The sequence below is a fragment of the Paracoccidioides brasiliensis genome (assembly GCF_000150735.1).
Source record: "Paracoccidioides brasiliensis Pb18 unplaced genomic scaffold supercont2.11, whole genome shotgun sequence".
Lineage (NCBI taxonomy): Eukaryota > Fungi > Ascomycota > Eurotiomycetes > Onygenales > Ajellomycetaceae > Paracoccidioides > Paracoccidioides brasiliensis.
The window spans coordinates 739,728-764,362 of NW_011371368.1; the positions used below are offsets into that span (position 1 = coordinate 739,728).

At 46.2% G+C, this 24,635-nt stretch overlaps 8 protein-coding genes across 8 annotated transcripts; 5 read left to right on the forward strand and 3 right to left on the reverse strand.

Annotated features, from left to right (window-relative positions):
- Positions 1–626: 626 nt before the first annotated feature.
- PADG_07471 (uncharacterized protein) lies at positions 627–1,899 on the forward strand (the record flags this gene model as incomplete). Its single annotated transcript, XM_010764449.1, has 4 exons — positions 627–669; positions 734–816; positions 960–1,688; positions 1,762–1,899. 4 exons carry the CDS (start codon positions 627–629, stop codon positions 1,897–1,899), a joined length of 993 nt encoding a protein of 330 aa, XP_010762751.1.
- A 4,502-nt stretch (positions 1,900–6,401) lies between these two features.
- PADG_07472 (uncharacterized protein) lies at positions 6,402–6,943 on the reverse strand (the record flags this gene model as incomplete). Its single annotated transcript, XM_010764558.1, has 3 exons — positions 6,402–6,452; positions 6,532–6,608; positions 6,670–6,943. 3 exons carry the CDS (start codon positions 6,941–6,943, stop codon positions 6,402–6,404), a joined length of 402 nt encoding a protein of 133 aa, XP_010762860.1.
- A 1,458-nt stretch (positions 6,944–8,401) lies between these two features.
- Positions 8,402–8,749, reverse strand: PADG_07473 (uncharacterized protein; the record flags this gene model as incomplete). The annotated part of the gene is made up of 2 exons (XM_010764450.1): positions 8,402–8,522; positions 8,646–8,749. The coding sequence occupies 2 exons, from the start codon at positions 8,747–8,749 to the stop codon at positions 8,402–8,404; spliced, it is 225 nt and encodes a 74-aa protein (XP_010762752.1).
- Positions 8,750–12,012: 3,263 nt separating this feature from the next.
- Positions 12,013–14,486, forward strand: PADG_07475 (succinate dehydrogenase, flavoprotein subunit; the record flags this gene model as incomplete). Its single annotated transcript, XM_010764451.1, has 7 exons — positions 12,013–12,266; positions 12,336–12,412; positions 12,607–12,719; positions 12,780–12,872; positions 12,940–13,059; positions 13,115–13,247; positions 13,297–14,486. The coding sequence occupies 7 exons, from the start codon at positions 12,013–12,015 to the stop codon at positions 14,484–14,486; spliced, it is 1,980 nt and encodes a 659-aa protein (XP_010762753.1).
- A 410-nt stretch (positions 14,487–14,896) lies between these two features.
- PADG_07476 (uncharacterized protein) lies at positions 14,897–15,763 on the forward strand (the record flags this gene model as incomplete). The annotated part of the gene is made up of 1 exon (XM_010764559.1): positions 14,897–15,763. The coding sequence occupies one exon, from the start codon at positions 14,897–14,899 to the stop codon at positions 15,761–15,763; it is 867 nt and encodes a 288-aa protein (XP_010762861.1).
- Positions 15,764–17,145: 1,382 nt separating this feature from the next.
- On the forward strand, positions 17,146–18,010 carry PADG_07477 (uncharacterized protein; the record flags this gene model as incomplete). Its single annotated transcript, XM_010764560.1, has 2 exons — positions 17,146–17,401; positions 17,508–18,010. 2 exons carry the CDS (start codon positions 17,146–17,148, stop codon positions 18,008–18,010), a joined length of 759 nt encoding a protein of 252 aa, XP_010762862.1.
- A 512-nt stretch (positions 18,011–18,522) lies between these two features.
- Positions 18,523–20,064, reverse strand: PADG_07478 (uncharacterized protein; the record flags this gene model as incomplete). The annotated part of the gene is made up of 1 exon (XM_010764452.1): positions 18,523–20,064. The coding sequence occupies one exon, from the start codon at positions 20,062–20,064 to the stop codon at positions 18,523–18,525; it is 1,542 nt and encodes a 513-aa protein (XP_010762754.1).
- A 3,348-nt stretch (positions 20,065–23,412) lies between these two features.
- On the forward strand, positions 23,413–23,899 carry PADG_07479 (uncharacterized protein; the record flags this gene model as incomplete). Its single annotated transcript, XM_010764561.1, has 3 exons — positions 23,413–23,535; positions 23,574–23,696; positions 23,774–23,899. The coding sequence occupies 3 exons, from the start codon at positions 23,413–23,415 to the stop codon at positions 23,897–23,899; spliced, it is 372 nt and encodes a 123-aa protein (XP_010762863.1).
- Between the last annotated feature and the right edge of the window lie 736 nt (positions 23,900–24,635).

Sequence of the window (24,635 nt, forward strand, 5' to 3'; positions counted from 1 at the left end):
TAGCACCTTACAGACAACCTTTATATCTACTGGCCCATCTTCTCTTCAGTCCCTCTTGAAATATTCAATCGTAGGGCAACACCAAGTCAACCAAACATTGTTGCTCTGCACACTGTGTCCAATACAAACAAAATGATGCCATCCAAACCACAGAGCCCTATTGTTATTCCTACCTCACCATTAGCTGATTCAATCCAGAATCTCAATCTTCTAATCACTGCTTTGAACCTAGGTTAGTTACACTATTCTATGGATAAACTGAGTACGCTCTTGATGATTAATCGAGTTTCATACTCGGCCAAAGCGACGCCCGCGGCACAAGAAAATTCCACGTGACCTCTGTGTGTCCACGTGAAAAGTTGAACCTCGGCTCTCGGTTCTACCGCAAAAGAATCCAAGCCTGGGGGAGAGGAAATACAAAGTTGTTCATCCAAAAGAGCTCTCTGCAGGGGGGAAGGAGCTGCGATATTCATATATCTTCAGATCTTCATCCGCTTCTCTTGTGTGCTTCTTAGACTAATCCCTCCCTGGTGTCTGGTTTTGTTTGTTGATAGAGTCCTGATAGATTAGAGGGGGCTCTTTGTTCACCACCATCCCCTCCCCGCCCTCAATCCCTTTTCTTTAGAATGGGTTTCAACACAGCCCTTACCCGGAAATTGGGTATCACAGGTATGCTTGATTAGTTTCGCCTGCCGCAGTCTAAGGTATTCACAGGCTTACCGTTTTCTACCAGTTCCCGTAGTCCAGGGTGGAATGCAATGGGTTGGCTACGCTGAGCTTGCCTCTGCAGTGAGCAATGCTGGCGGCCTCGGAATTGTACGTAAATCCCCAGCCTCAAATACATACTAAACAGACACAGAGAGATCTTGTTTATTCCACCGTGGGAAGCAAGAAGAAAAAAATATATTCATATTCATGGACACAGCACATCCAGTTCCACTGACATATGGTTCTCCCAGCTTACTGCCCTCACCCAACCAACCCCAGAAGACCTCCGCAAGGAAATTCGCAGATGTCGCACCATGACCAGCAAGCCCTTTGCCGTGAATCTCACTCTCCTTCCCGCCCTCGTCCCACCAGATTACGCCGCCTACGCCCAGGTGATTATCGACGAGGGAGTCCGCATCGTCGAGACAGCCGGAAACAGTCCCGGGCCGGTCATCTCCCAGCTGAAGAAAGCCAATATCATCATTCTGCACAAATGCACTACGATCAGACATGCCAAATCTGCCGTGAAACTGGGTGTCGATTTCCTCTCCATCGACGGCTTCGAGTGCGCAGGCCACGTCGGTGAGAATGATATCACAAACTTTATCCTGCTCAACCGCGCGCGTCAGTCACTTGGCGTCCCTTTCATTGCCTCCGGTGGATTTGCGGACGGATACGGTCTAGCTGCTGCACTGGCGTTGGGCGCGGAGGGTATCAATATGGGCACGAGATTCATGGCCACTATCGAGGCTCCCATTCATGAGAATGTGAAGAAGGCTATTGTGAATGCTAGCGAGGAAGATACCCAACTTCTCCTGCGGAGATGGAGAAATACCAGCCGCCTTTTCAATAACAAGGTTGCCAAGGAGGCATACAAGATCGAGAAGGCAGCGACCTCGGATGACTTCTCGCAGATTGCTCCATTTGTCAGTGGAAAGCGCGGACGACAAGTGTTCATCAATGGTGATGTTGACCATGGTGTATGTATTCGTTCTGTTGATGTTGTGGCTGCCACGAATGCCTGTGGATCTGTATTTCTAACATCTAATATAGGTCTGGACTGCTGGTCAAGTTATCGGCCTGATCCACGATATCCCCACCTGCCAAGAGCTTCTAACTCGTATCGAGAAAGAGGCTGTTGAAGCCATGTCAAAGACCAACAAACTCTACACCCCAACGGCTAAACTTTGATTCTCCTATTTTTTCCCGCCTTTTGTTTTCATTCGGTGGTTAGTTGGTTTCGTTTCTGATCTCTATTGCTGTTCCCTGTTGTCCTGAACCTAGTAGGAGGGGAGTAGGTGGATAGATTTTTTGTATATTCTTCTATATAGATATGCATATAAGCAATGAGACACATATGTTTATGGGTTTGTAGCAGTACATTTCACGAATATACCCATATACATATATATATATATATATATGTTGCAGTCTTCTTTATGGTTGTTCATTTATTTTTTCTGATCAAATTTGTCGTATTGCTTTTACTCCTTACCATTTTTATTTATCAGGCACTATTTGTCTGCCCAGAAACCTACGTTGTCCAGTGTTGATGATAGTGAAAAGAGAAAAAATAAAGTTCATAATAAACATTGTGTCTTTTTGGAGTTGATTGCAATGATTCCCTCCATGCCTTACGGACGGCGGATCTTTCTTCATATATCCGAAACTTCCCCTCAGCCTCAAGTGATATCCGAACTTTTCGATTTACCTCTACAAGCGCCGTGAAGGTAGAGGTTGTTTATATCTGTCGACTTTGGCTCTCCTATCCTCCCCGTCACTCTTCACCGTTATTGTCGCTCACCCTAAGGGCTGGGGTCATTCCTATTAACACGTCCAGGTGGCTCTGTTCTTTCTCATCACTCTGGGTCCTGATGGTGCCGATCCTTATTCTTCATCAACCTATAAAAGAACGTACATATCCTGCTGATACAGGCCATTAGCCCGACTTTTAGTACTGCCAGCACATCACAAAGCTATTATCTTTGGACAGACCACACCGTTGTCCACCGACGGAGATGCTCTCTCAGGTGCTTCGCATTACCTAACCCAGAGAGCAGGAATTACGGTGTCAAGGAAGCAATGGAGAACACTCAGGTCACCGATACCGTCGATACATTAAAGCCCAAGAAAAAAAAAATGTCTTCGTGCTTGACGAGAAATGGCATAAATCTCGATATCCCGACAAATTTACATACCTACAATAATATGTAAGGGGGAGGGAGGGTGTGGAGTCGTCGAGATCTCAATTCCAATATACAATGTTCATGTCCGGCCTACCAGAAAACTGTCGCCTCACGGATGCAATAAGACAGATATTCATCACTCTCCCCATCCTGATAATATGCAATTTCCCTTCGGTGATATTATACCTAGGTATACCGTATCATGAGGGATTGGGTTTAGCGCCATCCTGATCGAGGTTAGCGCAACATCGCCGCTTCCTTGGACTATATAACTCCCCTCCTCCCGCCGCTCGAATATCTTCTCTCCATCGTCCCTCTTTTCTCTTTCTTTCCTCATAATTCTCTTGTTTCGTGTGTGCCGTACCCATCTCTTCCCCTTGAGCCCCACTGCCAGTGTCACCTGGCCCAGCTGTGCCGCACCTGAAACTGTTCTCGAGTTCTCGACATGGTGACTATGTCCACTTCTCTTCTTCCCTGATGCAATTTCGCCTAAAATAGGGCAGAGCTTTGTCTGGAGAGATCTGAATTCCCTCTGCAGTGTGTACGGTCAACGGAACACAGGGATATTGAGCATGTGGGGTTTCCATTTCAAATGCAGGCTGTTATAGGGTGCCATAACCTAAATGTGGAGCACATCTTCAACTGAGTTGATGTCTCTTGCATCAAATGCATCATCAGCCAGTGCCAGGGCAAGGAAGTGGGAGACAGGACAAAGCATGAGATTGTCATCTCATTCATGGAAAATATAGATTGTCCTGTCCAAGTGAGTTTTATGAAGATAAAATGCCAGGCAGGTAGAGCTCAAGGTTGTGACTTGTTCTACTTCCCCTTCATGAACACCAGAGATACTTCCATCACAAGTACATGCTGGTCTGGTTGATCTGGAATAGGAATCACACACAGCACAATATCCTTATAGCAGAAGGCATCATTGGAACCATGAAGACAACCACTCTCAATAAGTGCTCTGGGCCATGTTGAGGTGTAGGTGATAAACAACATGAGCAATGAATTCTGCAGGGTATATTGTTCATGAGTAACAGATGCTGTATTCAAACACCAAATGGTAGTGGAGAATGACCACAAGGTCTTCCACACTCACTACCAGTTTGTAATTGATTGACAGGTCCAAATCATATTCATCAGTCAGAGGACCCAGGATGAACTAATTCTGAGAATTTTAGAAATGAGGAGAATGATGTTTGGGCTGGGGCTCTACCTCACTGATTAGTTCACCCATCAATTCATCCACCTTTTGACCTGTCTCCCTTTTAAAGAGCAATTGAAGGAATTTCCATTCAACTCAAATTGTACTTTGTTTGATGATGTTGAAATTTTTCAATCTCCAATCAGCACAGACTCAGAAGTTCTCATCCACATATGCAGAAAGGTGAGAGTGGCATCAACCCCCATAAATGGACAGTGTCTTCACAAGAGATGTCAGCAGATTCCACCATGGATCTGATATGTATGAGGCTCGCCAATCCCAGAAGTACTGAACATGATTGATGGCAATAATTGTGGCATCAGCATATTTCTTGCCTGTGATCTGGAATTGAGCCAATCTGACAGTATCTCTTGCATAGTATTCATCTGAGGTGAGCTCCTCAACTATCTTCTTCTGGGCATGTCAGCTCTCCTTGGTGGGATTGGAGGACTTCCATAAGCGAGTCCATTGGTAAAACATGTCATTCAGATAACAGGAGGAAGTGGAGAAAGTAACTAGCACAAGAAGACTGGAAAGGAGCAGTGTAAATAAGTGTGTGTGCAAAGACAGTAAAGACAGTATAGTATCACTGAGAGTGAATGAAGGAAATGCTTCAAGGAGCAGAAGTCATTGAATTTATACATTGTGAGGAGTAGATCATTACTGTCCTACAGCAAGGCCGAGCATTGATATCTTGTAGATACAACATCGCGACTATCGCTGTCTCTGTGGTATGTATGTGGAAAATGGTTGTAGATGTGAAAGCGGCGTAGGTTTCTCATCACGTGACCAGAAATGAAAACACCGCCGAAAAAGGACGCCCATCTTACAGACTAGTTATGGTAACTAATGTCAGATATCAGCCTTTAGCAATGAAGCTATTTCAGAAACACTATTTCTCACCACACCGGCACTTCAATTGTTATTATCTATATCAAACTGTCACTTATATAAGACCTTCCTCCTTTTTTCCTTTTTTCTTTTCCTTTTATCAGGAATAGGGTGATTCAGTGTCTCAATATATAAATGTGGTCCAACCTCTCATACAGCTGAGTTAGAGAGAGGGGAGGACACAGAAGAGTGGAAGAAGAGAGAGGAGACAGCAGTATGCAAATGACATTCTTGACTACTTCCATACCTTACATTTCTTTCATAGGTAACTATGTGTACTGTATGTATGTACTACTGTACATGTACACAGCCCGGGCCTAGGTGTATATTGACAAGACAAACACGAAAGGGAGAGACACTTGATGCGGCATACGGTTACACAACAATACCTTGACCTTCCACGAGAGCACAGGAAGATCAGAGACAGCCTTGGAGGCATGGTCTGAAGCTGGATTATTACTACATGTACAGGTTAAGGTGGCGGATGTAATCCATTATTATCTTGAACCTACGACTAGCAACTTGGAAGAACTTTCATTTCTCGTTTTTGTAAGTATTACTTGACCCAAGATAACCAAAGTGTCACGCCAATTTCTCATTGTGCATACGTGTACCACACCTCCTTTTATATTCTGGAGGCATACGTTCTTTTGCACCTTCTGGTACAGAATGGATCGGGAAGAGGCTTGCCAAGTTTTGTGCGGTACAGTTATTTGGTACCCTATGTACAACGGAGACTCGGCATTTTTGCAATCCCTGAATTAGGTCCAGTCTTACTGCTCGGACAAGAACTTGGTCCTGACTTTTACGAGCGTTTCACTACATGGCTACGGAGCAAGAAAGGATACAGGGTATGTATGTGACCACAAGGGGGGGAAGGGAGGTGGGTGTGCTTACATTGCCCAAGGCTAATAGCTGGGGATGAAGGGGAAATGGTGAAACAACAACCATCTAAAGACAATGGGTCAACAAGGGCCACCAGGATAGAGGGATTCAGAAGATGGTCACGAAGTATTGAAGAACGAAACTGGAAAGACAAATGGATATTGGAACCATCAAGCTTCAAGACTCTATTATTAAGTATTTAACAACGACCTGGTAAGTACACACGCAAGGGAGCATCAAAAAACATCTTATTATCATGCTCCAAACCAACCTCATATACACAAAAGCTACGCTCAGAGACAAGAGAATGAAAGGGCTTTCTGAACAAAAACATTGCAAGCTATGGGAAGAATATATATTCCTGTTCAAAAATATTCGGATGTCTCTTTTTCTTCCTAGACACTATGCAAAGCAACCCCCACCCCTGACTAGCGAGGGCTCGAAAGCCTAGCCTCCCGAAATGGCTAGAGGCACAGGGACGAAGAATTGAAATGAATAGTGGGATGTTGAAGGTGCGAAAGCGCTTAGAGGGCGGCGATAGGAATGCAAGGGAGGTTAAGGGCAACGAGACCCTCCTGTTTTGCACGTTAGTCGTCGAATATCCAAAATTTCACCTCTGAGGCGGGCAGGACCGGGTTTCAAGCTTCAACTTACAGCCTTGCTATCTCCTTGGCAGCATGCCACGGTCTGCTTGCATTGAGAGTTCAAGTTGTCTGTGACACCAATAAGGGCTATACCAAATATTAGTTAAAATTCGATATTTCTGAACGAATAATGCCGTCAAAAACTTACCGCTGAGGCTGAGTTTGGAGCACTGATCAAAGATACCGACGCTGCCGCCCTTGCCGATGACAGTGCCGAGGACACCATTAAGGAGACCAGAGTTCTTATCACCACCATTGACGGTGCTGATCTGCTTGTTGCAGCAGGAGATCTGAGCTTGACCACACTGTCTCGAGATCGAAGGACCTTCTTCCCTGGGACCAGCACCCTTGTAGTTACCACCTGGGGCAGCGACGGCGGCGGTGGCAAGAGCCAGGACAACAGCAGTCAGGGAGAACTTCATTTTGACGGGAGAGTGGGGAATATTAAGAGTTATATGTAAAAGGACTGAAAAAAGAGCGAGCTTTTCAGGATGCTCAAAGAGTGAAGTCTGGAATATTTATGCTGATGATGGAGAAAGGAAAAGGAACATGCAGGTGGAGTGGCGGAGAGTGTCCTTTTATAGATATCTAGAGCTCCCTAATCCGAGAGCATGAACAAGATTGATGCCCCTGTCTCTTGCAGGATCCTGAACGGTAAAGACAATACGGCGACGGAGAGCAGCTCCCCAAAAAAAAAAATTGCTTGGTTCAACTGACGACTTTTCCCCTTTTACTCAACGAGAATTCTACCAGCCCTCTGGGTGTAATTTTTTGACAGCCAAAAAAACGCAAAAACCAACGTCAATTGGCCGCGCCAAAACCTGGTTGCTAGAGGCCCAAAGAGGAAATGTTGGACATGCAAAGTATCTAAGCAAGGATTCGAAGATAGTGACACAGCTTGTCACATATTCGTGTAAGTTCGCTGTGCAATCTGTGTTTCTTTTCTTTTTCTTCTCTGCCCAATATTGTACATGAAACTCAATGTTGGCACCAGCCGGGGTGAACCTCCCATGCTCTTCCTTGCTCCCAGAGCTCCCTGTTGGATCTAGGAGAACTGAAAAAGAAAAAGGCAAATCAACATAGTTGCGGATGAACTATTGAAAAAATGCCCCTACTTTTTGGGCAGATAAAAGATTTGAGATGCTGCCGGATTCCATGGTTCTGGCATTGCGCCCAGAGTCAAAAATGCAGGGGCAAAGGGAATCACTGAATAAGACATTGAGCTCACAACGCGAACACAGGCTCAATATCAAATGGCTATCGATATTGCAGCCGTGTAAATAGTGATAAGCCTGGAAACCAAGGAAGGTTGAATGTCTGATGGATAACAGCTCATCCGTTGTAGACGCTAGCTTGCCGATCCTGCCTCTTAGCCCAGCGAGTGGAGTCAGTAACGAGGACTGGGAGTGGCTCTTGGGACGGGGACCGATGATGTCGATTGGCGCAAACTGCCCCTGAATATGTTTCCTTATTTTCTTTCCCGGCTGGTTCGTCTGCCAATTACCGCGAAACAAATCCATCTCTTGCGGGTTTCGCTGCTTCAACCTCGACGCTTTCCTCACCTCGCCCGTCATTCATGATGCCTGAATCTTTTGGCCAAAATATTTCGTCCACACTAATGTGGAGTTGGTGCTGCTAAGCTCCATAACCGACGGTACATAAAAGTTTCAACTGGCACACGCTGAATGATGCGACAACAAACGGTGAACCCCGTACATTTCAACCGCTTGGGATTGTATTGTAAAGTTACGGTACAAGCGGTTGACAATACTACACTATCAACTTGAATCGCGTGCGGTCTTCTTGGTATTCAGGGATGCTCAGCCCACGGAGCTCTCTAAAAGACCAGCACAGACAAAACCAAGAACCATGAATGTGATTTATCCCCTGCGCTTTGACGACTCGCGATTGAGGCTGAATGCTTTGCGGTGCCACGTCCTAATCTGGCTCATCTTCCTAGATTGTTCCTGGTTCAAAATAATTTCTGGATTCTGGGGTAGACTGAGTGAGTTTGGAGCCAGAGCTCCAAGAGTCGAAAAAGTATTAGACAGCTCATAGGGTGAATATCAGTTCACTTTGTCAGCTGGATGTGGGTCGCTACCCTTGTAAGTCTCCAAAACGTACTGTAAGACTTCTACCGCTTCCGCTCTCGTATTCTTCACCAGCCTTGTCACGGTGGGGCCTCGACCATGAACTGGATTGGCTGCGCAAAGCTTCCCCTGTGCCATTATTGCGATCGACTGACGACTCCCAAAACCATTGTCGAAAGACAAACGGCTACTGTAGTTTCCTTCACCTTGATTTCAGCTTCTGGGAGATCACGTCAGCGCCGTTTGATGAAACAATCTTCAATGGTTTGACAAAGTGTCCAATTATATCTGAACGATTCCTATGAGTTTCCTGTGTTAAAATTTGTTCTGCCACTGCTGGCACGAGAAGATGGTTTTGAGAGTGACAAGAGTAAACACACATGCAACATGTTACCACTGGAAGGAATCTACTTTACTGCACGTCACACACCACCCGTCCATAGAGCTGCAGACTTCCAGCTTCACTGGAACAGCCCGTAACCATTTGCCGTGGTGGATCTTGCGTTCTACGGGATGGCTAAGAGCTCCACCTCAGTCAAGTCCACGCGATGTGGGATGTGTTTCCAACATCTCACACCAAGCGCACCAAAAAAAAAAAAGAAAGAAAAAGAAAAAGAAAAGACAAGAAAAGAAAAAAGAAAAAGAAAAGCCCCAAGTCAGAAGTTCCAAGATTACTAGAAGTAATTAACTCTGTGCTCAACATTTTGCCAACCAAACTGTCCCAAGGCTCCTCTGCGTCCAGCCGGGCGTGAGCGGAGCTAAGCAACAAAACCCCCCTTGCGATGCCACGGCGCCCGCCATGCAAGATCTGCACTTGGGTATTAGGAAATGATCTTCGCCGCACTAGTAATTGAAAGCCAAGGCGAAAAATAGGCTGGTGGCTGGAACTCAAGAGTTACAAGTACTTTGTACGATTGGAAACGATCCTGCTCAAAAAAAGAACTGCATATGTACTGAGCGCAGTTGATCATTTCCCATTTTGTTCCTCATTGGGATCGAATCTTGATTTTTGAGCTCCAGATCATTGAGTCATGAAGGCTATTGAAGCCAGTGAGTTGATAACTTGGAACTCAGCGAGCGGTACAGTAGTAACTCTGCCAACCTTCTGAGTACAGACCACAAAGCATGGGAGAATTTCAATAGGTGAAGAAACAAGGTTTTAGGGTTCGTGGGTCCTGACTTAATTGATCGACAAGCCTTTTCCCTTAACGGTTGGATATACAGAACTTGGCGGACACTACTCAGTTCTTTTGTGATATGTGACGTTCTTCAGTAATAATGACCACTGGAATGTTGGAGATTGGCTGGCTGCGTGGCGAATTCCCCAATAATTATCGATCAAGGAGGTTTGCCCTTTGCAAGGCTGTAAGAAAAAGCTCCCCGTTCCGTGACCGCAGATTTCCTTTCAAGCCCCCCGCCCCCGCTTTGCTCATACCTGAAAAATGGGCCTTTGCAGAGGCGTGGTGGCAGCCACACAAGCCTAGACTAAACCGCTGCTGGGTGGGCTGCGACGACGAATTATTGAGAGAAGAACCTCTCGCGTGATTGTCTGAGGCCAATAGTTATGTAAGAACGTATGCAATATGCGTAGTTATCTCACCACAGCAGACGGATGGAACGAACGGACCGATGTTCACTGGCTAACCGACACATGTAAAATTTTGAACCCGTCGAACTTTTCTGTGGGAATCGAACGCTAGGCAGTAGAAGTGTCTTGTCTGAAAGCTGTCCAACCACCGCGGGGCCCGGAGTGCTTTGTTAGGGTGTCGCAGAGTCAGATTAGAACGCCTCTGATTGGAATGAATATGAGTTCTTGCTTCCCAGATCCCTCAATTTTCTTCGTTTGTCTGAGAATGCTGTGCTCTGGGGGGTGGGGGGGGATCCGGGGGCGAGTATGGGGTCGTGATCGAGGATCAAGAGATAAAATCCATTTACCCGTGGGATCCAACTGCAGGAATCCAGGACGGCGGACGGGTTCCTCGGACATTGTTTTATATGTTCACCCCTCAGCCTGCCCCACCTGCTTTTCTCTCAGGATGTCCAACCCATCATGTTCATACATCTTCGCCTCCCAAGGCAATAACCCAGCGCTCCTCTTATATTAATGCGTTTGCGAACAGAAAGGATCCCAGTCCATCGATATAATTAACGTCTTATGGACTATGGCTATTCTCATACCGGCTATTGATTGCCGATATTTTGAGTGATCCAAGTCAGTGTCAGCAGCTGCACACATGCGCCAGAGCCATGATCATGTAACAAACCATTGTGAAATTCGAGGGCACTTAACCTCATGAAGGCACTCATGAAGACCTCCAAATGACAACCAGGTGAAAAGGAGGGAAATGATATTGAACTAAATATCCGCAGCAATCTATTTTTGATAGTTACTTTATCATCATACCTTTATCTCATCAGTAGTTGATGTCAGCACCTGGGGTTGTCGACGTTGACACATTACTACCAACACCCGGGCGGCAGACCACTGAGACCAGTTGGTGCGTTCAATCCGAATAGCCGCGGATTTGGCCCGAGATCTCATCTCCATATAACCACACCCGGTACAACCCCTCAAAGTACGACACTGTAAAGCCAGCGTCGCTCTCGAATACACATACCATCCGGGGTCTGCGACGCACCAAGCCGGTGTATTAGACGCTAAGCCTGACAGCGGAGTTCCCCTCGAACGCAATACAAAAGGTTATAAATAATCGCTCCATTAGAGTTCGTCCGTGCCCTTCAAAGGTCGAGCGAGCGGTGCAATCCCGAGACGGTTCGGAATCCATGTAACTAACTGCCGACGTTACCGAGGACATGCCTGGCAACTCGAGAAATCGCGCAAGGCAAACCCCGCGCTGGGCGTTACACAGCTTCTCCACCTGGGACAATATGCCCGTTTTCGAGATGGAATCTCCTCTACATTCTAGGGAGTACTCACAGCCTAAATAAGCGAATTATTTGGCCTCAGCCTTCGGTTATCTTGCCCAATCAACAATTTCCTTTTCTGATTTCTCACATTTTTCTGTTGAATGTCTATTGATTTTACTCCAAGTGCGATTTTCTTTCTTTTTGTTGTTCTCCGGGGGATTTAACATCTCATTGAACACACTCAACCCTCAGCAATAAGTGGTACAGGTCTTTATTTCAATCCGAAGCAGAGACGAGAGGGTTTTGAGGAGCGGGAACTGCAAGGGGGAAGCACAATCCTCATCAAACCAGTGTTGTTGATTTTCTGTTGAAAGATAAGAGAAATCCACGCCGATTCTGCATGAAATTGCGGGGTTCGATTCCAGTTGAAACTGCTGCGAAAGAGCCTTATAGATCAGATGAAGATACACACAAATATTAGCAATTAGCGGTTTGATTTTACACGCTACATGACGATGTTTTCTCAAGCATCCATGCCCATGAGGAGGATCCTCGCGCCAACCCGCCGGCACTTCCCCTTGGCCGACAAAGTCGACATGCACCTATCCTCTACCTCCTATTTCCCGAAATATAATGGCTACATAAGGAAGCCGTCGGCAGGCCTTGACAACCAGCGGTTATGGAAGAGGAGTTTCAGCTCCACGTCAGGACTATATGCGCTACAAGGGGTTGGGCAGGCAAAGGCTGTTGGGCTTAATCATACCCAGATAATTGATCACCGATATGAGTACGGATTTCGCTGACACTTAACGGAATCATCCAAGATTTTAATACAATGCTAATAGATTTGTTCCAGCGCCCTTGTTGTTGGTGCAGGAGGAGCAGGTCTTATGGCGGCCGTTGGCTTGGCGGAAAGTGGACTGGAAACCGCCTGTATATCAAAATTGGTAGGTTGTCCACCACCAGTCTTGCTGTTCTCATTCCAAGGCTCAATGAAGCTTTGGCTCGCATTCGATTCAAACTTCATATATACAATGGATGAACGAGATTTGAGAAACGTTAACTCAGACTTGCGCAACCATGGATGTGAAAAATGGAGTAGTTTCCAACGAGATCACATACTGTAGCTGCTCAAGGCGGTATCAATGCTGCCCTTGGCAATATGACAGAGGACGACTGGAGATGGCATATGTATGATACGGTTAAAGGCTCAGACTGGCTAGGGGATCAGGATGCAATTGTACGTGTTTCTATCAGCCTATCCCTCGCATGCTACATTTTTTAAGCTTACGGCAACCAGCATTACATGTGCAAGGAAGCCTCGAAAACCGTTTTAGAGTTGGAAGGATATGGGATGCCATTTTCCCGGACTGCAGAGGGCAAGATTTATCAGGTCAGATATATTCATAAAAGGCTCCGTTAGTTGCTTGAACAGAGCTGACCGATTAGAGAGATTGCAGCGTCCTATTGGAGGACAATCCTTGAAATACGGTTCTGGCGGCCAAGCCTATCGAACTGCGTGTGCAGCTGATCGTACCGGACATGCGATGCTGCATGCCTTGTATGGCCAATCTTTAAAGGTCAGATTGAGCTTAATTGGCATATGAACGGTCTTTCAAGCTAACTGCTTCACAGCATGATTGCAAATTTTTCATTGAGTTCTTCGCCTTAGACCTGATGATGGTCGATGGCCGGTGCGTCGGTGTAACTGCACTTGACATGGAAACCGGCACGCTTCACCGTCTGTTCAGCAGGAACACAATCATAGGTAAATACTTTTCCCTGTTGTGCTTTTGTATCGGCTAATGAATCGACAGCGACTGGTGGATACGGCCGCGCCTATTTCTCCTGCACGTCCGCACATACTAGCACGGGTGACGGGTGCGCCATGGCATCTAGAGCTGGCCTTCCTCTTCAAGACATGGAATTTGTTCAGTTTCACCCTAGCGGAATATACAGCGCAGGTGTGCTGATTACCGAAGGTGCACGTGGAGAAGGAGGCTACCTACTTAACTCTGAAGGAGAGAGATTCATGGAACGATACGCGCCAACCGCCAAGGACCTTGCTAGCCGAGACGTGGTGGCCCGATCCATGAACATGGAGATCAGAGAGGGAAGGGGTGTTGGTCCACACAAGGATCATATTTACTTGCAACTATCCCATCTTCCCAAGGAACTGATCCTAGAACGGCTTCCTGGAATTGCAGAAACGGCCTCTATCTTCGCGGGCATTGACATTACCCGGCAACCGATTCCCGTACTTCCCACCGTCCATTATTGTATGGGCGGTATCCCAACCAACTACAAGGGCCAAGTCCTAAACGTTGATCTTGCAACCGGAAAAGAGACACCTGTCCCCGGACTTTATGCAGCTGGAGAGGCTGCATGTGTGAGCGTACATGGCGCAAATAGACTAGGAGCCAACTCCCTGCTCGACATTGCCGTGTTTGGTCGTGCAAGTGCCACTCATATTGCAGAAAACAACGAAAATGGAATGCCGCACAGCTCCGTTCCAAGGGATATCGGTATGCCATCATTCCAAGACATGGAACGACTCCGCACATCAGACGGAAGCAAATTAACTGCCGAGCTGCGCTTGGACATGCAAAAGGCCATGCAGTCTGACGTCGCGGTGTTTCGAACAGAAGACTCGCTCACGGCTGGTGTCTCTAAAGTACAGCAGGTTGAGCACTCATTCAAACATGATGTTTGCGTAAAGGACAAATCACTAATCTGGAATTCTGATTTGATTGAGACCTTGGAGATGAGGAATCTTCTCACGTGTGCTGCTCAGACGGCTAAAAGCGCTTTGGACAGGAAAGAGAGCAGAGGTAGCCATGCTCGTGAAGACTTCCCTGATCGAGATGATGTGCGGTTATTAAAACACAGCCTCTCGTGGCAGACGGAGGAGACGGAGCCGGTTAAGGTGGGTTATCGGGATGTTATTTTTGCGACGTTGGATGAGACAGATTGCCCAAGCGTGGCACCAAAGAAAAGGACATATTAATCCAGCGTTTTGAGCAATGTCCGTTTATCGGCTGTTTTGTAAAAAATGAAAAGCCACAGGTCGTGTATATATAAATTTTGTTTATAGATTGCTGTTATTGTATATATTATTAGTCCAACATCAAATGTCAATTTCCATTAACGAACGGTTGGGGGGAATTTCAATGTTCCAACACTAAACCCGAATCGACCAATCACATGACGCCATGGCGCAACATTGCAGAGAAGCTTCTTTTTAGAGACACCAAAGAGGATACGCAGAGCACCGCTTGGAAGCTATCAATGCATATTGGAGATTCGCGACAAACTGACGCTGTATTCCTCTGAGGCAATGCCGTGGTGACGCACTCGCTTGATCTTTATGAACCATTTCCTTTGTTTATATTTGGGGTAGGGCTCTGCTAATACAGAATGGCTTCGAAAGTCGCTGTTGACGCTCTTGCTGGCCAAAAAGACGCGCCACAGTCAGAGACAAGAGCTCTAGAGACTCCCAAACACGAGTCAACAAGGGAGAGTAAAGATGCGGAACAGCAAGATATTCTAGGTAACAAGGATGAGGATAACGATAAGGAGTCAGGAGAAGTGCTTGAGGGAGGCGAGCAAGGTGAGGAGGAGAAGGAGGAGGGAGAAGAGCGTGATAGCTCTCCTCCACCCTTACCAGAAGAAGAGCTCCCACCTCCCCTCCCTGAAGAAGCTCCTCCTGGCCAAGCTGAAGATGACGGATGGGATCCGGTTTGGGATGACATTGCACAAGCTTATTATTTTTATAACCGCTTCACTGGTCTCTCGCAGTGGGAGAATCCTCGGGTACCCGACGCACAGCAACAATCGCAACAAACAGACGCTTCAGAGTCATCAGAGCGGCAGCAACCTAGCAAACCGCGAGTTGCTGGCGGCTACGATCCCGCCATCCACGGTGACTATGATCCCACCGCACCATATGCCCAGGTGACCCAGCAGCCAGAACTAGGCGCGTCAACTGCAGCTTTCTCTTCTTCCGACTCAAATTATATATACACAGCAACGGGCACGTTCAACCGGTTTACGGGTAAATGGCAGGCGGGTGCCTTGACACCGGAGAACTTCAACGATGAGAACAAAACTAGGAGACAGATGCAGGCGTACTTCGATGTGGATGCGGCGGCCAATAACCATGACGGCAAGAGCCTCAAGGCCGAGCGGAGCGGGAAGAAGCTAACGAAAAAGGAGCTGAAAGCCTTTAAAGAGAAAAGAAGAGAGAGGAAAGAAGAGAAACGGAGGGCGTGGCTAAGGGATTAATTTTGATTTCGTTTGGTATCGTTTTTTTTTCGTTATTGGATGTACAACTGTTGTTTCGCTCGTGGCCTCTCTACCAGGGTTTTACGGTGTGTCGAGATAAGACGCAGGTTCAGATTTGATGCAGTAATAATTTTGTGCATATTCTATGGTGTTACGGTGTTTTGCATGTACTGTGTTTTTCTTTTGGTTTAAGGGCGGTTGAAAATTTTGGGAACATCTCATTTACGTCAGACAGATGCTATACTCCTTGGTCTTGGTTTTTTTCACTGCTTCCCTCAGACATACGTCTATTTTATATTGCGCTGATAAGCTATTTTATACCATTGTTTAATTTGCCCAGGGGGAGTATGTTTGCTCCAAGCCCTCCTACCATAATATGCAAGTCATTATAGCGCATATTTTTCTCTTTGATAGGTATACATATTCCACAAACTCTATCTATTGCTCATTCTAAAGGGCCCAAGAAACAAATTCCTTTTATTTTCACTCTAGGTTTGTGCCTAGTATAGATGCTGTTAGTTAAGAGCTTCAATTAGACTTCGCGGGTAACCCAAGCGGCTCCAATCTCTTAATCAAACTCCCGTCCCAATTCGAGTTCACGTGCTGCTTTCCGATATTTCTTGTCGCCAGCGCGGATTCATCAAGATACAAATGTCGTCCAGATTCAAGCCCATTAGAGAGAGTTAATTGCGTGTGAAGTATATCATTCTGGTAGGTTCTTTCTTAATTTCTTGTTGTCTCGCTCTTCTGTTGTTATATTTTAGTCTGATGCTATATCGAATTAAAGTTGTCCACATCTTCTGTTGAATAATATGCATTTGTTATTGCATTTTTTCATGCATTGATGTGCGCTAATGCCAGTTTTCTTTAAATGATATGGTTGCATTGCTTCATGCTTCATTCCCCTGGTAATTTCAGAGTGGACTCTTTTTGGATATATCATTTTCCGTACAGCGGAACTTCTTGCTTAAGAGATTTTACCCTGTCGGTCATTGGAAATTATTTGAGCCATTCCCGGCTAAGATTTGCCCTGCATATCTTTTCCTATTCAAGGGTTTCTCCGAAATGATGGGGAGATGGATAACTCCTTTTCCTCTTGGATAAAGAATGAGATCCGAACATTAGATATTCTTTCCGACTACTTCCCTACCGTCCTCGACCACCCATTGAAGATTTTCTTTGCACTATTGCCCCTCCTTTTCTGAACCCATTCTGATACTAATTGCAATGTATGACCACAGGAATAACCCTAAGTTCAGCGATAAAAGTCACTAGCTGAACAAACAAGAACAATATCCGACCAGAAGAAAGGAATTGGAATTTCCGCGCAGAAATACCTAAATATCACAGTGGCAAGTGGAAATCAAAGCTCATCTATAGCCATGGCAGACACAACCACCCAAATACAGGCGGGTAGCACGACATCCACGCCGTTGACGTTCGAAGAAATTGATGACCTCATCTACTCCGCGCGTCTGGGCGACGTAGATTCATTGCGGACAGATATCACAAATCTTAGCCAGAAATATGGGTGCACGGCGTCTGACATTTTACAATGCGCCATCGACTTGGAAGACGAGAGCGAAGGAGGAACGGGAGCGTGTTTGTTACATTGGCCAGCTGCTAATGGGAATATTGGTATGCAAAGGAATTTGGAAAAAACGAAATACCCCAGATCTTACGATTCTTTACAAGTAATCCCTATGTAATGAGATGTAATCAACTCACATATCCCCAAAACCAGAAACCCTCAACTACCTCCTCAGTCTCCTCCCCACGCCACAACCAACCCAAACGCCAACCGAAACATCCCAAAGTTCCCAGAGGCCGACAAACTCAATAATAAATTACCGCAATAACTCCGGTAACACCCCGCTTCACTGGGCAGCCCTAAATTCGCATTTGGAATGTGTAAAAGCCCTAGTCAACGCTGGCGCAGACATCGCGGCCAAGAACAATGCAGGACATGATGCCGTTTTTCTTGCTGAGAGGTCGGAGTTGGCTGCGTTACCTGCTGATGATGAGGATGTGGGCGAGGGAGGAGGAGAAAAGCGAGGAGACGGAGAGGCAACTGCGAATGGTGTCACTGCTATTGAGGATAATGGCGAGGCAGATGAAGGGAGACCAGTTTCGCAGGGCATGCAGGTTGTCGAGTGGTTGTTGGGTTGTGAGGAGGGGAAGGGATTGGAAAGAGGGGTGGCTATCAATGAAGTTGAAGTGGGAGCGGGGATTTACCACGGGAATTGACCTTGGGAATGTGTCCGTTTAATTTTTATATTTGAGGAATTCATCTGAACTGCTTTTGAAGAAAAATATTGAGGGGGAAAAAAGTATTTAGAAGTTGGTATGATATTCCTTTTCTGTTTGAAGCGGGTGGTTAAACATAAGCTACCTGCTGCTGTATGTAGTTTTAAACAAAATGACGAATACCCACGAGCCACTTCAGAAGTAATGATGCGTTTAATTTGGAACAGAAATGGTTGGTTATTTATGATTTATGATATATTTTAGAAAAATAGGAGCTACCAATAAGGAGAGTTCCACTAATTTGCAAACAACATGAATTAAAGGCAATTTAAGATGTCTGCTAAAATTTAAGTGCAACAGGGTAAACTGATAAAAGTGATATCCAGCTACCTATCTGGGTATTGTTTAGGGGGTCATAAAACTAAACAAAAATATAACACAGGGGGAGGTTAAGTACGCATATATATATCTCTCTAAATTTAATTTCTTGTGTCTGCCTAAAACCGTGGATTTTAGGATAATCCGCTGCCGCACATCCTCGTCCTCTGAACTAACCCAGTAGCAACGTAGCCGCTCCTCCGGCTCTTGGTATGTAGTCCCGTGGTGCCATTGCTGCCTCCAGGAACACCGTTACCCTTTGAGTCGGTGCTCTGAGGCTCTTTTCCCTTGATCTCCTTCGCAATCAGATCCATCCCAACAGAGAATTTGTGATCCTTCCAAACAACAGTTGATCCACCATAGAAAGCGCAGAGCCATATAGGTAGAGCCAATGTCTCTCTGCCCAACCAAGCAAGGAACCACTCATGGAACTGGCGCTTGGCGCCAAAAATACTACGCCGCGGAAATCTGGACGGTGGAAGCGCAAAGGGCGGCGTGTGCTCGTCTACTTCGACGGTGGCGGCGGAATGCAGCTTTATATACAAGAGCCAGTCAATGGTAGCCCAGTAGGTGATACTGATGAGCCAGATTACGGCGAATGTGCCCCACGAACTTAGAGAGCCTGAATATTGCGGGAATAGACGGGGCAGGAGTGTGGTTAGAGCGAACGCGAGATAGGTGGAGCAGAGGAATGATTCGGTTCCCGGCTCGACGAGGGTTGCCAGTAGAACGGTAAATTTTCGAACACGGAGCCAGCGGATACGGCGGTGGATATAGGCTTTGACACTCATGTTGGTTACGGGTTGGATGGCGAGGTCACCGTAGACCAAACGTTGTCTACCCCATATCTCGCCTGCTTTGTCCTGGAATTTCCCCTTGAAAAGATAGTCACTTATGAGATAGTCTTCACAGATGTTGTCGGAGAAGTAGTCGATTCCCGGTCGTCGCTGTTGAGCACTGCGGGGTTTTGAGACAGAAGGGGACGTGAGGTAGTTCAGGTGTGACCGGCGAAACATGGTAGATTTACCAACTACGCAAGGGGCGATGACTATGGTGTTGATTGCGGAGTAGAATTTTGCGTGGGAGGAAGAGAGGAAAAGTTCCTCCAGGCGGCCTCCGCCCACGGCTGAGATGGAAGATACCTGTTCGTAATTCCTTGTCTCCGTAGTTGCCCTCGAGAGAGTAATATCGTTGTAGTCCTGATGAGGCAAAATATTTGGCTCTTCCGAATTATGCATTTCCTGCTCCTCGCTTCCTACGTCGACCGCGATGGGCATCTGATGGACCAATCTGTACTGTTTATAGACGGTGCCATCGTCCGCGACGATCCCACACAGTCTATCCACCATCCTACCGCAGACGCCCTTTCCTACCCACACATTACAATCCACAATCCACACGATATCGCTTTTAGCATTGTGATATGCACGACTCATATTCCTGAGTTTCGGGTTGGGACCGAGTTGGCCAATGTCCCCATCTTCCTCCTCAATGAATATCCGGGCATCTGCGTCTGGAAAGTCCTCCAGTAACCTTTCCAAAATCGGATATGCCGGATCGCATATTGTTGCAACGCAAAAATAGATTGTAAGCTTATCCTTAGGATAGTCCTGACGGAAGCTAGAGGCCAGACATTCGTAGAGGTAGGGCTCGAGGCCTTTGACCGGGCGGATCATGGTGACATGGCGCACCTCAAAGGGACGGAGGGAAGCGGAAAATGATTTTTTAGGAACAGAAGACAAATGCTTCTGTCTAGGTAGTGGGTGGGAATTCTTATTATTAGCTTGGGGATTAATTGCGCCACGAATCGACTTCATATAACACAATGGGATAATGGAATATTTAAGCCTTACAATCGCAGCCATCCCACCAAAATCACTAACGTCACTATTAGATACCAAATGATAGCAACCCAACTAGCTATAATCAGCCAAGTCTGGAATTGTCCCGCCCGGAACAAAAGGCCATTGTTGCCAACAATGGCTGCATTGATAGAGGAGAGGCTTGGTGGAGCTTGATCTGCCTGCATGAGGAGGCGACTGACAATATGAACCGCACAACAAAGACAGCCGTTTTCTTCTCCTTTTTGTTTCTTTGAATTCGATTCACGCAGGGAATGGCAGCGTAAGATGGACAAAGCAGTACGAATCCCTGGGCATGGACAACGACAAGCTCATACTTAGGGAAGAGGAGAAATTGAAGAAAATGAAAAGAGCGTACGGAGAGCAGGCTAAAAAGGACAGATATGCTCCCGACAGGATCCCCCTCTTCAAGGAAGAGAAGAAAGGAAGGACAAAAGAATGTTAATTGTATGACCGTCGTTGTCCAACGACTCTTGGGTGGTTAGATGTTCAAAGTGTTGGGGGGGGGGGGGGATTCACGATGGGCGAAGACAATATATATAAACTTAATCTTAGCCCGAAGAATTACGGACTTTTCAACGCGACTTTCGATTCGCGGATCGACCGGACCCTAAAACACCGCTATCCAGTGGAAATGGTGTTTTCAATGATTACAAAGAGATTGGTTGATTTTGATGTAACTAGCTATGCAGTAAGTGAGTTGACGAGCATGTTGTAACTAGTTAGTTTGCGGTGGCAGTTTAATATTTATTCTTAGTTTATTTAACTAGTTATCTAGATACTAACGAGAGGATAACTATTCACCTAGCTGAAATAATAACCTCAGCAGCCATCGTATGTACGATCGATATCGTCCTCCGCCCGCCCCGGATGGCGCAGAATATAAGAGGTAGCTCATGATGACGGGGTTGTAGAGGGACAGATTGGGCCCATAGGGAACCTATGGATATTAATTGCGGACATAGTCATTCCATACAACGCCGTCAAAATCAACAATCAAAACCATAACGATATCTTTGAGCCTTGCACAGTTGAGCATCATATCCATCGTCGGTGATTTTGTGGGACATTCCACCGCTTGTATTGTACGTACGTACATACAATCCAGCAAGGCGAAAACGTAAAAAAAAAAATCAATGGACGGTGTGCTATGTGTTCCACGTTTTACAAGGTCCAAATGGGTGCTCGTGGTGCAGTAACTTAACGGTCAGAGCAACAGAAGAACTCTTCGATGGTGCCAAACATATCAGGAGTCGAAGATTATTCGTGGAACATCATATCATGATGGGCGAATTCCCTGGCTGTGCAGCAGCCGTTCAATACAATTAGCTAGGGTGCAATTGCTTAGCAGCTATCTTCTTCTTCTTCTTCTTCTTCTTCTTCTTCTTCTTCTTCTTCTTCTTCTTCTTCTTCTTCTTCTTCTTCTTCTTCTTCTTCTTCTTCTTCTTCTCTTCTTCTTCTCTTCTTCTTCTCTTCTTCTTCTCCTTCTGCTCCTGTGATAATGGCAAGGAGACCGGGCTTCTGATGTGTGCATTCTTTGACCAGGACCCGACAATTGAGGCTGCCTGTCCATGGAAGTAGTTATCTACCTGAGAGTTTCCAACTTATGCTCTAATATCCACACAGTTAGCTAAACAGACAATAGTTTATTTTGCATTGCTTTTTCATCGTTCAATTCTGGCTTGCAGCCCTGTATCAGGACGCTCGCTGTTGATGTGATGCACGTGTTTACACAAATGGCTGCAATTAATAATAGCTCGATGAGGAGGCATCGCAAATGGGTATGTGCCATCCTAGCTGATCACTTTGGGTGAACGCATAGAACTGGGGCTAGGTCATCCGATTCACATGTGGGAAATGATTCGGCTTAGGGTTCTTTTGGGGGTGAAGTCGGAAGACACAATCTAGGGCTCCCTGTATCCAATCTTCTCTGAAATTCCTTTTTCCTGCATGATATCTGAGGATGGGCTCCGCCCAGCATGAGGCCTGGCGTTTACTCTGGAGGGAAGAATCGAGGTATGGACCGGGTACACAACAGAGCGTATCCTGACAAAGGTTGTTGTGGAGATGAAAGCAAAGCAAAGTAGACATAAGCGACCTAAATAGTGAGACAGAAGTTTCAAATTTTGATGCCGTTTCGGGAACTGAAGTCAGACACAATCGGCGAGATATCTATGGTTTATAAAAGACGTTCAGTGACATGATGGAGAATCGTAAAAAATAAAATACAAAAATACAAATAAAAATAAAATAAAAAATAAAAAGGAGTTGACGGTGGTTGATCTGAACAATTGGTGGTATCACCGTCACGATTACGGAGGCCCCTTAGTTTGAAAAACGTTTCGTCTAATATGGGCCTGTTTCTCTGCCCTTTGGTAAACTCTGCTGGGATGACGTTTTGTGATGGCTTAGTGCTGTAACTCAGCTGTTTAGCTGCTGTAGGCAGTTGTCTGGCTGAAGGTCACATCGGAACAGGGCATTTTATAGAGAATGAACTTTGGGCGAAACTAGGAGATGTAGATTCTCTATCTCCACCCTTCATTTCCCTCATCCGTAGACAGTATCACGAGGGAGGAAAGTAAGCTCCTTCAATTGGAACGACCTCTCAAATCACCCAGATGGACGGGGAAATTAGAAAACCATATTTCCCCTCACAGAGCGACGAAGGGACAGGAGGGTGAGAATGGCGGCCCTTGGTGGAATGTGTCCTAGGTATACGTCAAGTTCTCCTTCCACTGGACATGGAATTACACATCCACACCAATTTTTTATTTTTATTTTTATTTATTTTTTTTGTCTTGTAGAACCTCCTTTTTTCTCATATATCCTCCAAAGAAATTTCTGTGCGTACGATGCTTTAGGAGTTTTGGCATTAAACTGATGAAAACTTTTCCAGTAGCTATTGACAGGATCGGAAAGAATCATACCAAATCGGACCCAAAAGTGAGTTACCTCGATAATCAACGCCTCGGATACAAAGTCTAACGGATGTTTTATAAGTCAATCCGGAGGAATCGGTAACGCATCAAAAATACCCTGCAAGCGAGGGAGGGGATCGATGACGAACTGCTGGGTTGCCCTCTCCATCTCCTAAAACAAAACTAAAAGCAGGCATTATGGGAGCAAGGAAATGGGCCCGGTAAGCGGTAATTTCGAGTAATCATGATTGAGGGTATCCAGCCCGGAGCTGGCTTCGCCGAGCGGTCTGCTGTGGTGCTTGTCGGTGAGCTGGAAACCCTGAAAATCCAACCACCAAATATCAAGCTGCTAGAAAAATCGCTCATAGTGAGAAAGGGTTTCCCATGGCCTACATACGCTTGCAGTGGCTGTGCAGCAGCAGCAAGCAGCAGTCGACAGAGAAGACGCTAGAGCACAGTCTACCCCGGTGGCTGAATGGCCATGGGGTTGCGAGAACTCAATTCGAGCAACAATCCAAGCAGCAACATGTGGGTGTTGTCCGTAACTTGGACGGCAATCCCGCAGTAGGATTGAGGACAGCCCAGGTTAACATGACGATTACTAGAGAAAACCAGTGGAGCTTGTACATATGACAATCAAAGATGCGGAGTCCTTCGTCCTCCCGCAGTTGGCTGGGTGGTGGAAATATGGTGGAAATAAAGCTCAACGCTTGGGGCACTATGGGGCTTGAGGTGTGTGGCATTAGCCTCCAGCCCACTTTGTCCACGACTCCGGAGTTCCACGATCAACGTCAAACAACCCCCCTTTTCTCCTAGTGATCTCGGCACCCGTCAAAGCATGGGAGCGCTGTTCGTGGGGTGGCCAGTGCATTATCTTCTTTTCACAAAGCGCTCTGGACAGGTGGGTTGGGGCGGGGGGGGGGGGGGTGCATTTGCACTGGACCTGAGAAGACGCGGAACAATACTGGGATCGCGTGCCTATGAGTACTCATGTCCAACGGATCTTTAATTCTTCCCTATGGTCTATCTCGGAAGAAACAAACCTGGTATTGTTATTAGCCTTCAAGCTGGCCCAAACCGCGCAATCGTGACAAGCTTGAACTTGCAGGGGTCAGCTGCATACGTTAAACGGTATTGGCAGTGACTAAATGCCCGTCCAACCAAAGCTTTAACACACGAGCCCACCATGACTCGATTTCTTAATCCCATCTCATTATTTTCCGAGAGCTACCTGTGCTTTCTGGACCAGCTCATTCCGCCTCAGCTTTGGTCCTTCAAGCGGCCAATATATCAGTCCAAACGGCATGGAGTGACGTGGGTCATAGTGGCTATTTTCGCCCGTTTCCCTTCTTGGGCCATACGTGTTACCCATTGTAACACACTATAATGTGCGGCGGGAAATGCAACAGCAGAAAGAGCTCATCATGCTCTTATGACATATGAAATGAAATGCCACAACGGAGTTTA